At 53.5% G+C, this 14,768-nt stretch overlaps 1 protein-coding gene across 1 annotated transcript in view; it reads right to left on the bottom strand.

The window, feature by feature from the left end:
• Positions 1-534: 534 nt before the first annotated feature.
• The window catches only part of NTN3 (netrin 3), a 31,343-nt gene continuing 17,109 nt past the window's right edge, over positions 535-14,768 (bottom strand). The window contains exons 4-7 of the mRNA XM_005150663.4: positions 8,672-8,821; positions 7,652-7,705; positions 2,319-2,393; positions 535-2,060 (exon numbers count right to left, since the gene is read on the bottom strand). Coding sequence (XP_005150720.2) covers positions 1,732-2,060; positions 2,319-2,393; positions 7,652-7,705; positions 8,672-8,821 — 608 coding nt within the window. The 3' untranslated portion in view covers positions 535-1,731. The remainder of the gene's footprint in view (positions 2,061-2,318; positions 2,394-7,651; positions 7,706-8,671; positions 8,822-14,768) is intronic.

The following is a 14,768-nucleotide window of genomic DNA, read 5'->3' as shown; positions in this document are numbered from 1 at the left end:
GGCCAAGTGGGTGCACATATCCTTTGCCCTTCAGCTTTTGCCCTCCCCTCAGCTCTGCTCTTGCCCTCTGTAGGCACCCCAACATCCACAGGACCTGAAAGATGGCACTGCAGGCTCTCCACGTCTCTGAAAAGCCACTTCCAGCACCTCCAGCAGCTTCACCAGTGGATTGACCTCCCTGAACAGGGCATCTGCATGTCCACACAGACATTCCCCAGTGCCTACACCCTCACTCCCAAACTCCCCTGTCCAGAACCTGTCTCTTCAGCTGCAGACTCCAGCACCATGCTGGGATGATGAAGCCCAGAAGCACTGAACCAGCTACGGGATGGGGAGTCCATGTAAGCTGCCATGGGCTCCAAAGGGCAAAGCATCATTCTGAAGCACTGGAAAACTGTGATGTATGCTGCAATACCTCGCTGAGCCATTCAGTAAGCAAGGCAATGTTTATAGGCAAAGGAATATCTACTGTCAGAGCACCTATTATTTCTATTCATATTTATTATGCCAAGACTGCTACAATCTCAACACGGGGTGATACTGATGTCTGCTTGAACTGGAGGCTAATACATGGTGAAGAAGATATAAAGACTAGAGGTGGGTCAGTGAAAGCTCATCTCTCTTCGTGCCACCCCTGCCTTGTGCATCTCCTCAGACAACCTTGGCCACAGGGGATTATGCAGCCAAGCCAGCTCTGAAGGATGCACACCAAGGCAGACGGTCACTTGGTGTCAGCTCAACAGAAATGGGTGGAATTATGTCAGTTGGTATCAGTCAAGAATACAGGGGCATAGACCTGGCTAGATGTATGATGACACACTATGGCTGTGGTCAGCCTGTTTGCCCCAGGTCCTACTTGTGGGGCAGGCCACAGCATTGGAGGACATGGGAGGGGAAAAATGGGTGTCTCTAGGTCTTTCCCACTGGGTTGCTTGGACTATACACCAGCATAGGTAATGGCCAGTGGGGATGTGAAGTCTGTCCCTATATCCCTGGTGGACACAGCTCTTCCTGGTAATGGCCATCAACCAGTGTCTGTTTTTTCCCTAAGGCACTGTAGCATCACACGGGTTCTGCCGCAGGCGGCAGCACTGGTCCATGTAAATCCGATGTCACCAGACAATTAGGCCTGAATGATTCAAAGTTCATTTGTTATTCCTGGTGGAGAACCTGGGGCTGGTCCCTCTTCAGCATTAGGAGGGTTTCCACTCATCCTGCCTGTATACACATCAGTATGATGAAAGAAGACTCGGACCTGTTCCTACTGGGGAAGGAGAAGGGGCAGAGAGAGATCTAACAGCAGCACATTTTTAGAGAGCAAGGAGGAAGCAGGGCCTGGATGCTGGAGAAGGAAGAACTGTCAACTCAGATGTCACCACCAGGCACAAGAAGACTAAAGGGAAAAGTCTAGAAAAGAAGTGCTACCAACAGCATGCTCAGAGAAGGACATCAATCCCCTTCAAGCTCCTTCAGGCACCATGGGATCTCACTGTGCTTTGCTCCTCATTAAAGGTTTGTCATTACTGTGTTATTTTTAATACACGCTTAGAGGAAAAGGCCCACACGCGCACCACACGTGCACACATGAGGGGAAACCATTGCCAAAATATACACTATAGACAGAAGAGTCTGTTCACACTATATATATGTACAGAGTCTCTGGGTGCAGTTTGGCAGTGCACAGCCAGGCTGAGGCTGAGCATGGGGTGGGATGGAATGTGAGGAAACCCCTCAGGGCTTCACACACTTCCCCTTCTTCTCCCGCCGCTGCAGTTTCCGAAGGCGGCGTGTCCAGGCGTCCCGCCACTGGATGACAAGGCTGTTCTTGTCGGCCATCAGTCCCGGCCGGTCGGTGGAGTTTTCACTGATCCCCATGACCAGGTACTTTTTGCTGATCTGGATCTTGGGGCACTTGCAGGACAGGTCTTTGAGGTGGATCCACAAGACGTTGTCACCACGCTTGACCCGCTCATCACGGCACTTGTAGACAGAGAGGATGTTGATGGTGAACTTGGCCCAGTTGGCCACCGTCTCCATTTCGAGGATGTTCACCTGGACCACTGAGGGAAAAGAGCAGGAGACATGGTGGTGCTTTGCCTTGCTTCCCAAAGGAAGTTCTGGTGATAGGAACTGCCCATCACCAGCAGCCCCACCTACCTCATCTATTGCACCCTTTGGGGGGCTGATACGAGGACCCCTCTCCATGCTGGGTGCTCCCCATGCCCTGGAACATCTGCATTTCACCCACCCACAGGCAGCCTGTGGCCAGGCCCCTATAGCAAAGCCCAGCATGGTCCAGTGAGGGAGGAGGTCCTTACCATAGTCCTTCTTGCAGTACTTCTTCATGTTAATCTTGTAGTTGCCCTTGGCTGGCTTGCAGTAGGAGTCACAGTCTGTGGAGAAGAACAGAGGGTTGAGCATGGAGAGGCTTGAAGAACATGTTGTCCCGTACCACCACAAGAGAAGAGGGTGGAGTGGATGGCAGCTCACAGGGGCTGAGAACTCAAATCCCAGCACAAAAACTGACACCACATCAGCCAGGAAGAGAAATCAAGTGGCTTTGGGCCTATCCAGCAGACTGTGTCACCTCCTGTGCTGATGGTGTCCTGCAAGATAAGTCAGCACAGGAGTACTAGAGGGAGCCTGAGGACTCCCCTCTGGGATGCAAAAAGGGGATGGGTGGGAGAAATGTAGATGAAGGCCACCATGGCAGGTAGGGGCCATGACCAAGGAGAGTCAACCAGAATGGCTGTGGCCCTGCAAACATGGGCAATGTGAGAGAGTAGACTCAGCACCAACCTCACCATCCACAGGGAGGAGGCCCAAAGGGTGGTCTGACCTCAGACCAGTGGGGTCATGATCCTCAGCCCTCAGGGGCCAGGGTGGTGGAAAGCATCCTCATGGGCAGCCCCTCCAGATCCCTGCGCTTTGCCAGTGGCCCAGAAGTGGGGAAGGGGAGTTGGGCCACGGGAAGCTGGTGGGTGAGTGATGTGGCTCTGCTCTGACACTGTTCCTCCTGCCCAAGCATTTCCTCTTCAAATGGGCTGGGGAGGCCACCATGCTGTCCACACCACAGCATCCTCTCACGGCAATCCCAGCTTCAGGCAAGGCTCATGTCCTAAAGGAGGCTCTTTTCTGTGCATTTCTAAAGACCCCAGATTTGCATCTCAAGCAGAGGGAGGGCAGGGAATGCCTCTTTCCTTCTCCCCAAATGCTTTGATCCCAACAATTGCCTGAAGCAGCCCTGTTCTCCTTTCTTTCTCCCTGCCATCTTCCTTTGAACATCTCAATTTGTCTCTTTCCAAATGGCATGGTTGTTTTGCTTTGTTTTCTCTATGCCCATCTTTCTTCTTTTCTCTCCCTCTTGCAGGTTCTCTCTGGCTTGGCCCCACATCCCAGGACAGAGCCAGCAGCCTCTGAAGTTGTCTTTGTTTGCAGGTTGCCACAGTGATTACTGGTGACAGAGGCGAGGGGCTGGGGGAATAACAGTGCCCTGTGCCAAGGGGAAGAGGAGAAAAGAGGGAAGAAAACAGGAGCACAGACTCTGCTGTTCTCCTTTGTGCTGGGCTCTCCTTTATCTGAGACTTTGTGCCGCCTGTCCCACATTTGTCCTCAAGACAAGCAGTGCAGCATGAAGCTAATTCTTGGAAGAGGGGGATGTTCCCCAGTTCCCAGCTCAGCCCCTCTGTCCTGGCTGTCAGAGCTGTCCCAGCCCCGCTGCATCCCCCAGGGCTGCAGTGGCAGCTGTGGAGCTGGTGTGGGGCCTCCCCATGCTGGGGGGCTGCTGGGTGCACTGAAATGCTCAGCTGTGGCACTAATGGTGCCCCCATCTGCTCCATCCCTGGAAGCTGCCTCAGCCTCATCCTGGACCCCACTGAATCCTCCGAGACATGCTGCAAGCCTGTCCCTGACAGCCTACTCCACCCTTTCCTGCTACAAGAAAGGGTGTCTAAAATAGAGCTATCACCTTGTTCTGTGGCTTGCCCAGCAGGATGGACAACATTTTCCTCCCCATGCCGAGTGATGGAAGCTGAGAGGGGCTTTGGACAAGGGCCTGTAGGGACAGGATGAGGGGGAATGGCTTTAACCTGACAGAGGGGAGACTGAGATGAGCTCTTAGGCAGAAGTTCTTCCCTGTGAGGGTGCTGAGGCACTGGCACAGGATGCCCAGAGAAGCTGTGGCTGCCCCATCCCTGGCAGTGTTCAAGGCCAGGTTGGATGGGGCTTGGAGCAACCTGGTCTGGTGGAAGGTGTCCCTGCCCATGGCAGGGGGTTGGAACTGGATGAGCTTTAAGGTCCCTCCAACCCAAACCGATCTGGGATTCTGTGATTCTATGATGCCCTGCACACAGGCAACACCTCTGCTGCTGGTGGGGAGCCAGCACATGGGAAGGATGGATGGATGGATGGACCGACAAAGCAGGATGATGCTGCACACACATGAGAGGAGGTGGCTGGTTACCAGCGAGCCACAAGCTGGTGCAGGCATACCCAGGTCTGTGGGGCAGTGTGTGCAAGAGGCAGTGAGTTTGCTTTGCACATCTGGTTTACTTCTCCTCACCTTGGAAAAAAAAAAAAAGAAAGAGGAATATTTTGTTTTAAGAGAGATGTAACTTAATTAGGTGTTATGGCTGCAAATCTTTTACTGCTGACTTTGAATTCCTTTAAAGCCCTGTTTTGTGCGCCACGGTTTTTGTTAATTCTGCTAACGGGGAATGGGATTTTCTAGGTGGATTTTTTTTCCACTTGGTGGAAAATATTTTAAGATAATAATAATAAAAATTGCAAGAAGTGGACCTAGGACGTTTCAGCTTTGAGACGGTCGACCGCTTGGGCAGAGAGATCAAAGCCAGACCTCAAAGGCTCCGGAGGGTGGGAAAAGCAGGAGAAAGCTGGGAAGAGCGATGTGGTGGATGGCAAAGTCAGCAAAAATCCTGGACGCACCCAGGGACAGGACCTTGCAAGGAGGAAGATGGGGAGAGGGGGGAAGTCCAGCACCTGAGCACTACGGCCCCGAACAATGTCCCCCTGTTCCTGCAGCCCAGCACCTGCTGCCAGCAGCAGGGAGGGATGTGGGGAAATGGAGGGAGAAGGGTCTTGGAGGCTGCCTGGGTTGGGAGGACTGTGGGGATTGAGAGGCTGAGTGTCCTTTTGGAGAGTGTCCTGCTCATGGGGGAACCTGGAGGTCCTGCAGCACAGAGAAGCAGCCAGAGGGTCATCAGGGTACAGGGAGGGTGCAGGCAGGGAGCAGGCAGGGTGCAGGCAGGATGCAGGAAGCAGGCAAGGTGCACCGCTGTGGCCAGCCCTGCCTGCAGCACCAGCACACTGGAGACAGAAAAACTGAGGCAGAGTTTGGCAAGGCAGCATCACCCACCCCATCTCTGATCCCTGCTGGCCAAGGGGGCAGCAGGACTCCAAGAGGATCTCCTGCTCTCCCGGTGCGGGCTCTAGGCAGAGGTGAGCAACTTTGCATTAAAGATATCCAAGCTAGAAGCCAGAAATCTTGACACAACAAAGCCACAGATAAAACTAGAACAGTTTAAGGCAGACCTGCCCTGCTAAAACAAAGTAAACACCTGGGTCTCTAGCAAATTCAATTTACTTTATGCAGCTGAAAAGATAAGACATCACTCAAAGGCTGTTCCTATTTATAAAGCACTGGAGAGGAGTCACCTTAACTCAGCTCCACACGTTGCTCCCTGTTCGCAATAAAACCATACAAATCCCCTTTGCTTCCCCCCATTTCTTTCCTTTTCACAAGGCCTGGTGTTCCCAACTCCCTCCCTTGCGGCAGGCAGGGCATGCAGGAGCAGAGGAGGTGGTCTGCTCTGTCCCAGCAGTGTTACCATCCCAGGCAGCTCAGCTCTTACAGTTGTCCTGTCATGCAAGATGTGCAGTGCTGCCACTCTCTGCAGCAATACATGTGGCCTGCACGTGTACAGGGTCAGCATCTCTCTGCAAGGAGCTGAGCTACCAGCTTCCTCCTGTGCATCTTCCCTCTCCATCCCCCATCCTCATGCTTTAATCCTGCCATAGGTCAGTACATTCCACACCCCTTATGCCCATCCATTCCCCTCCTACAGCCACTGAGTACATGTATGCACCACAGGCGCCATGCTGGAAAACATTCCCAAAATGATGGGAAGCAGGTCCCAGGCACATGATAGTCTGTGGAGGGGCTGTTGGCATTTTCCACTCCCAAAGCAAGGTGACTGCAGGAAGGAGAGCTGGGGAGAAGGATGTGCACAGTGCATTGGCTCTCCAAGGAGAGATTAGGCTCCCCCTGGGATAGATGTACTCCAAACTTCAAGAAGAGAGGGCTCCAGGGAGACCTTAGAGCAGCTTCTAATGCCTGAAGGAGCTACAGAAAACCTGGAGAGGGGCTTTGGACAAGGGCCTGTAGGGACAGGACAAGGGGGAATGGCTTTAACCTGACAGAGGGGAGACTGAGATGAGCTCTTAGGCAGAAGTTCTTCCCTGTGAGGGTGCTGAGGCGCTGGCACAGGGTGCCCAGAGAAACTGTGGCTGCCCCATCCCTGGCAGTGTTCAAGGCCAGGTTGGATGGGGCTTGGAGCAACCTGGTCTGGTGGAAGGTGTCCCTGCCTGTGGCAGGGGGCTGGAACTGGATGAGCTTTAAGGTCCCTTCCAACCCAAATCAGTCTGGGATTTCGTGATTCTATGAAAGGAGGCATGGGGAAGCTCCTCAGTACCTGTGTGTGTGGGTAGCTGGAGGTGCCCCTGCTCTCTTCCCAGGACCACAGGCCATGGGATGAAGTGAAGGATGGTGCAGGATGTCTATTCCCCCACACTGGCATGTGAAAGAAGATCAAGGTCCTGGGGACAGCAGGGTGAAGGGTAACCTGAGGAGGTAAGTGGCTGCTTCTTTCCCTAGCTTCAACCTCTTGTCCTGGCTTGGGATCCCTACAGCAATATGGCTAGGAACAGCCATGCTCCAGTGCCAACAGGACTGCAGAAACAGAGGAGGGAAGAGAGAAAAGCAAAGCTTGCAGCCTCCTGCTGAAGCTGTCCCTCTTCGCTGGGTGACAGCAGCAGTGACACTGATCTTTCCATGGTCCTATCACCCTACACAGCCAGGATAAGCAGCTCATACCCAAACACTTCACTCATCCAGACCCGTACCCACCCATCTCCCAGGGCAGACCTGGCAGCCAGCACCCTGGCACAGGGGCTCCTGAGCCTGCCAGACCCCCCTGCTCTCCCCAGCACTGCTCAGAGAGCCAGAGCCCTTAGGGGCAGAGGGCACTGAGGAGAAACCTCTGGCACTGGCAGTAGCAAAAGGAGAGTAATAAAAAGCCACCTCAGAAGCACCCACACCACAACCCTGGCCATAACCTGCTGAGGGGTGGCGAGGCCCTGGGGGCTGCATCCCTGCTTTCCTCCCTGGAAGGGATGGAGAGACTCTTTCCCCAAGGCCCTGTCAAGCTTTGCTGGTCCCTTTCCAGAAATACACAGGATTTCAAATCTCAGTCATCACTTTCACCAGTTTTTTTTTTGCCATTAATCTTTTTGCCCATGGGTTTGGCAGGGCTCAGCCCCTCTTGCTTGTGTGCCGGGTAGAGGGGGAGATGGGTTGGGATGTCTCTGGGCAGGGCTGGGGCCATGGGCTTAGCCTGCGACGTGAAGCACTTACCTGCAGGTGCCTCAGTGCTGGTGACCAGGGAGGTGGGGTTGATGGCAGGGATCTCTGGAAGAGAAAAGGAGAGGTATCTTAAGGAAAGGGGTCCCAGCTCTGGTGGTGACACTTGGGCAAAAGCCTCCTGCAAGCAGGGTGCAGAGGGGATTTTTTGGGTCTTCTCCAGCAGCTTTCCAAGAAAGGAAATGGAACGAGTCTGACCACAACAGCACGGGCCATTAAATAGGGCCAAAGATGCCCAAACTGAGGTCAGTGAATGGGGACAGGCTGAGATACTGCATGCCCCATGAGCCCTAAGGCACTGCTGCAAAGGACATGTGCTCCAGTGAAGAATGCTCCTTGGATGCTCAGCTCATCTGAATTCAGTTTAGGCACTGGATGGATGCTTGGCTGACCTGAGCATACTCCACCCAGGCTGCACAGCACAGGGGTTAAGTGTGGGCAAAAATACTTTATCAGGACTCCCTGTGACAAAACCCGGGGGAAATTCTGTCCTAACCCTAAATCTGGCGAAGAAGAGAGGGAGAGGAGCCAGCCCTGCCAGCCCACCCCCACTGCCACCGCTCCAGTGGTGCTCAGGGCAGGAAGTTGTGAGAAAGTCACACTGCCACTTGTGAGAAAGTCACAATCACTGCAGCAATAACATAGTTTTATGCTGACCACAGGATCTGGCCTTGCTCCAGCCCTGACCATGCTCAGGGCTCAGCTGGGTGAGGGGGGCACCTTGATGCAGCTGAAGATGTGACCCAGTAGAGCTGTTTCAGCCATCTGGAAGCATTAACCCAAAGGGTCTTTTCAGAGCCTTCTGTGCTGGGGGATGTGATTCATGGGTGCCACCAGAAGGTGACCCAACCATCCTAACTTGACCACCACCTGGAGAACATCCACAAAGATGGACATGCTCTCATCTCAGCTTCCCATCCACCACAGACTGCACAAACATGGGCTGGGGACAAAGAGGCAGCCAGTGGAGCCAGCTCAAGGACAGCAGCCGTGGGTGCTGGTGGGGACACTCACTGATGCAGGGGGCCACTGGTGAGCGGCTCTGCTGGTAGCCCTTAGCACAGCGGTTGCAGGTGAGACCGGTCACGCCGTCCTTGCACGGGCACTGCCCTGTCGTCTGGTTGCAGGTCTTGCCAGCTGCGCCAACAGGGTGGCAGTCACAAGCTGGGTGAGAGGGAGAGAGAAGAGGTTTCATCAAAGGTGATGCACAACACAGACCTCAAACTGGACCCAATGTGCCCCCCCTGGAGAGGTGAGGAGGAGGTGGGCCAGCACACTAGTGGAAAGGAGCTGCCAGGGCTGGCACAACCAAGACCTGTGGGTCCAGACTGTGGCCCCATGTATGCTGTAAGCAGCATGGGCAGGAGGGCAAGCAGACAAACGGCTTGGCCACAGTACAGCTCCACTGACTGGGATGCTCAGCATGAGCCCCTGGAAACCCTGGAGGTCACAGAGGCACCTGCAGAAACCAGCCCACGTTTAAGGTCCAGACACCAGGAGAACAGTTTCTTCCTGCCCACTGCTCTGGGGACAGTCTGTTGTGCACACAGGCAAGAGGAGGGATTTCCACAGGCAGCCCTTTCCTGTGTAACCTTTTCTTGTGCAACCAAAAGGCCCACCTGGGGCTGTGCAAACCCTGGTTCATGGCCAGCATGGAACTGGGGCCACTGCAGGGACAGAAAGTAGATAGATACATGCCCAGGTCTGCTCTTCCCCCACCTCAACCCCAGGGCAATGCTCCTGCTGCAGCAGTAAAAGGCATTTTCTCCACTCACTCCCCAGCCTGTGAGCTTTTCAGCCCATGGAGCTGAACCAACACTGAGATTTCACACAAAGTTTGGCCTTGCCTTCATTTTAGGATCATCTGAAGTGTGTCTTCTCAAAGCTTCCCAAGCTCATGAGCCTCAATCTTCATCCTGGCTCTTGGAGACTATGACCAAAGGATATCCCCATTGCCTTTCTAATGTAGCCTCCCCAGAAAGAAGCCACACCTGAGGTGGGTGAAAGTTGAGTCTTCACCCTCAGAACAGACCCGAAGTTATTCTCCATCACTGGATGATAGACCTACTGAGGGCTGTCTACATGGAGGGATGCAGGAAGGAGATGTTCACTCAGGAGCATCTTCCTGCCTGGGGCTGGGCTGGGTATGAGCTGGAAGAGGTTATCTTGGCCCCCATCAGTGTAAGAAAGAGTTGAACATGATTCCAAAGCAAAAAGAAACCCCAACATCCCCTCGCTTTCCCTCACAGCCCCCCGATGTTATCATTTCCCTAATTTTCACCAGATGGGGCTGGTGGGAGCACCACGGCACTGCTCCTTCAGGCCCCCTCCCGCACGGCCAGAAACCAGAGCAAGCAGCCTCTAATGGGGACCAGATGCTTCACCCTTATCAGATCTTGGCTGGGACTGGAAGCGGATGTCTTTCTGACAGGGATATTTTGGGGGCTCAGCTGTGATAACAAATGGCAGTGAGCAAGGGAGCCTTGGCATGATGCAGGGCCATCGGAAACATGGGGGCTTTCTTGGGCGCCAGTGCTGGATTCTTGGTGTGAAGTTTAAGGAAGGACATAAATCTCAGCACAATCAGGATCGAACTCATCTAAGCAGATCTCTCTTCATGCAGTAGAATAAAGCTTTCAATGACTCTTGACATTTTACATGAATCAGCCATTAAGCCAGCTTTGCTCACCTTAGGTCCACAGCAGATATGTGTTTTTGAGAGATTACCTTGGTCTCTGCCAGACCAACCTCCAGCCCCTTACCCTGCCATGCTGTGATTTCCCATAGTCTCACAGAAATCCTTTGCTCCTTCCCACTTGGATGGGAAGAGCATCCCAGGTAGCACCCAATGCTTCCCCTGATCAGTCCCACATCCCAGCATGGCTGCATCCTACCACTCTGCCTCAGCATCTCCATTCCTCCTCATCCCGAGGTGACCAACAGTGGTGGCTGGCTCAGGGATGAAGGAACTGGGGGCAGAGCTCCAGCTCCATTCCCAGGTGCAGCTCCAACTCCAGCTCCATCCCTATCCCCATCCTCATCCTCATCTCCATTCCCAGCTCCAGCTCCAGCTCCATGTCTGCTGCGCACACATTGAGCCCTGCTGCTCACAGCCCTGCTGGGTGCCAGGATCCGGCCCATGCAGCTTGAATAGTGGATTAAGTCACTAGCTTGGAGCTTAACTCATTGAGCTATGCTTGCCAGCAAGCACATCTTGCACCCAATATTGAGGGTATTTTTGCCTCTTAAGGCTTAGATGCTACTGCTTCCCCAGTTTTCATTGCAGAAAGCTCAGGGTTTACAGCTTTGTTTAAACTACAGGGATTAATGCACAGACATTATTAATTTACCTTTGCAATTACCATCACTGAATTAATCCTGCAGGTTGTTCTGCCTTTTCCATCCTCCCAGCTTTTCCGTCTCACAGTGTCCAGTGGTGACACCAGGACAGGGAGGCCCTTCTGGGAGGGAAGAGCTTGCCTTGGTGGCTGAGGGCTCCATTCTGGTGCCAGCAGGAGCATGGGCTTCTGCAATGTATAGCTGATATTTCTGTGCCTGTTTCAAGGATGTTGCATCCCAAGCAGAAATAAATCACAGATGGATGGTTCAGTAACATGCATTGGGGCTTCTTAAATGAAACAAAACAGTTCCTGGCCTCTGGGCTGATTTTTCACCTCCTGAATATGAACTGAGCTTCATCCCTAGCACCTGCAGCATATCTCTTTGCTAGGATGTTCAGCTTCCACCCTGGACTATCACCATGGTACATGCAGTTCCCAGCAGCTTACTCCACAATTGCTTTTAACATCTGTTGTCATGAGCCATGCTTTCCCTTTTCTTTCTGTTTTCTTGAAGAAGTGTAGATACCTGAGCTGTAGGTACTAGACACATCTTTGGAAAAAACAAGCCCAAACTCTCTAGTCACAGAATCCCAGACTGGTTTGGGTTGGGAGCAATGTTAAAGCTCACCCAGTTCCAACCCCCCAGGGATGGGGCAGCCACAGCTTCTCTGGGCACCCTGTGCCAGCGCCTCAGCACCCTCACAGGGAAGAACTTCTGCCTAAGAGCTCATCTCAGTCTCCCCTCTGTCAGGTTAAAGCCATTCCCCCTTGTCCTGTCCCTACAGGCCCTTGTCCAAAGCCCCTCTCCAGGTTTCTTGTAGCCCCTTTAGGCACTGGAGCTGCTCTAAGGTCTTCCCAGAGCCTTCTCTTCTCCAGGCTGAACAAGCCCAGCTCTTCCACAGAGTGACCTGTCTCAGAGCAGAGGTGCTCCAGACCCCTGATCATATCTCTAGCAGCAACAAATCTCATTCATGGCACGGGGCAGCAGGCTGCCAGGTGCTGGTCCTACTCCAAAGAGCTCTCAATCCCAACAAGATCCACCATTCGATAAGTACAAGGAATGGGTGGAAATGCCCTCTGCTTTACTGAAGAAGGGACAGCCAAAGGAGCAGAAGCATCAGGAATTTCATTATTAGCTCAGTTCCCTGAGGCAGAGACAGGAACTGGCTCTCAAGACCCAAGAACCGCCCTTACCGCCAGATCCTCCTCAACATATGCACTGTGGTAGGGAATGGCCCTTGTGCACATGCTCATCTGGCAAGGCTCAACTTTTGCAGCACTTCCAAACCTGGAGCAAACCCTGTCAGCCCTCCAGAAATGGCACCTCCCATTCCCGGTTGGCAGAGACCTGCCCTGGCTTGGCACAGGGATGGGCACCAGAGGGACCCTGCAGCACTCTGCTCCTCTGCAGCATGGACTGGTGTTTCTCCTGCACAGCAGCATCAGTCCTCGCCCTGTCCTACCAGCTCTGGAGCACCCCCAGGTGCTCTGCACGCCCCATCCTCTCCAGAGCAGCCACCTTGAATCTGAGATGCTTTCCATCACTTTAATGCTCCACAATTACAGGCCTGGGAAGATGGTGGAGCAGGACCAGACACAGGCAGGAGGCAGCCATAGCCCCTCTGCTTTCCTCCACCTTCAGCCCTGAAAATGGGGAGACCTGAGCCAGTGCCTGGGTAGGAAATGCTGCACCCACAGTATCCCTGGTCCATATTTAACTACCCTCCTTCCTGCTCCCAGCACCCAGCCAAATCCCGCTTGCTTTATTTATCATTAATTTTTGCTCTCTTCCCTAGCTGGAGCAGAAACAGAAACCTCAGTGTCCAGCACATAGGCGGCACTGGGGATGCTGGGTGCTACAGGGAATGGAACACCTGCAAGGATTCCACTTTGCTTGGGATTTCATGGGATAATTTTGGTAACAAAGGTAGAAGGAGCTGGTGAACCAAAGGGAGGTAGAAACCCCTCATTCAGGGCAGGGTGAGGAGGCTGGGTACTGACTGCAGAGGATGTGAGGTGAGGTGAAGGTGGTACAGCCACTCCAGTAGCCTCACAAGCCCTGGTGTCAGCTGGGGTGAGTCAGGACTGCCTGTGATCCCCCAGTGCTTGAGGACAATACTCAAAGAAAAGTGAATTTTGCTGCAGCTGCCCAGTCCAGCAGTGCTGCAGCAGGAGCTGGGGGCTGCTGCCATCCCTCCCTGGCCTCAGTCAGAGTCAGTACCCCTCCGGGAATGGGACAGAGCCCAGGATGCTGGGCTATAGACCTTCAGGATGCATGGAATCATAGAATGGTTTGGGTTGGAAAGGAGCTTAAGATCATCCAGCTCCAAACCTCCTCTTGCCATGGGCAGGGATGCCTCCCACTAGACCATCTTGCCAAAGCCTTGTCCAACCTGGCCCTGAACACTGCCAGGGATGGGGTAGCCACAGCTTCTCTGGCAACCTGTGCCAGTCTCACCACCCTCATGGTAAAGAACTTCTTCCTTATATCTAACCTGAACTTCTCCTGTTTCAGTTTAAACCCATTCCCCCTTGTTCTTTGGCTACAGTCCCTAGTGACGAGTCCCTCTCCAGCATCCCTGTAGGCCCCCTTCAGATACTGGAAGGCTGCTATGAGGTCTCCATGGAGCTTCTTTTCTCCATGCCTTGTCTTCCCTCCTCCTCTTCCTCTCTCCCAGTGTTACCCCAAGGATGGTGGTACCTGGCATAGCTTTGGGACCTGGTTGCTGCCTGGCTTGAACCCTGGCAGCAGGAAACCCTTCCTGCTTCTGGGGGGCTGCCATGTCCAGAGCCATAGCAGTGACATGGTTTGGCCATGCCGTTGGGCCTGGGAAGCCCATGGGTGCACGGGCTGCTGAGGAGGGATCTATCTGTCAGCTGCTTGGGTGATTACAACTGATGAGCTAAGGAGGTGGCTGTAGGCAAGGCTGCCTCTGTCAGTGCTCAGCCATGCTCCTGCTGCTGTGCCAGTCAAACATGGAAAGTTTATTCCTTTATCTCCTCAACTGCTCCCGTGGAACGCATATGGACAAGGGACAGATGTCACATACTACATGAGCCAGAAGGACCAATAAAACTAGGGCACCCCAGAGGGGAACCCCAGAAGTCAAATTCTTCAATTCACGTCTGTGGCCACAATATTAACGGTCCAAAACCAGCTTCAGCAGTTCCTGTAGACCCTACACAAACATGCTACGTTTATGTCCTCACAGAAGCAGAGGTGCCCAGTGCCCATGAAATACTGCACTCCCTTCTGGGGGGTATTTGCACTTTAAGCTGGAAAAAGAGGGATCAGGGATGAATTCAGAGCACATGATGTTTGGCACAGGCTGTGGACCTTTCAAGGTCAAGCTGTGGCTCAATGGCTTGAAACGATTGCATCTCTTGCCCAGCTCAGGGACAAGCCACCCTGCCTGCAGACACTATGAGCCATGGTGCTCAGCATCCTCTGCAAAACAGCTCCCCAGAGCTACCCCAAAGCTAAAATACACATCTGGGTCCTGCTCCACAGCCCAGCAGGATGATGGACATTTCTGCCAGCATCCCCAGCCCACTAAGGCAGGGAAGCTACTGTGGGTCATTTTGTGAAGCAGCTTGAACACTTCCAAGCACATTCATGGCCCAGACACCAGGACCCTGCCAGGATGGATGGAGCTCAGGGAATATGCTCGCTCCCTGTCCACTGTCCTCCCCATCCCTTGAGGAGATGTTGGGTTTGAAATTATGTCCCTGCATGGTACTCTTGGGGTGGCAGAGGTGACCTGGATGAT

Source organism: Melopsittacus undulatus, chromosome 8, assembly GCF_012275295.1.
Source record: "Melopsittacus undulatus isolate bMelUnd1 chromosome 8, bMelUnd1.mat.Z, whole genome shotgun sequence".
Taxonomy (NCBI): Eukaryota; Metazoa; Chordata; class Aves; order Psittaciformes; family Psittaculidae; genus Melopsittacus; species Melopsittacus undulatus.
This window is presented reverse-complemented; position numbering and strand designations above follow the sequence as displayed.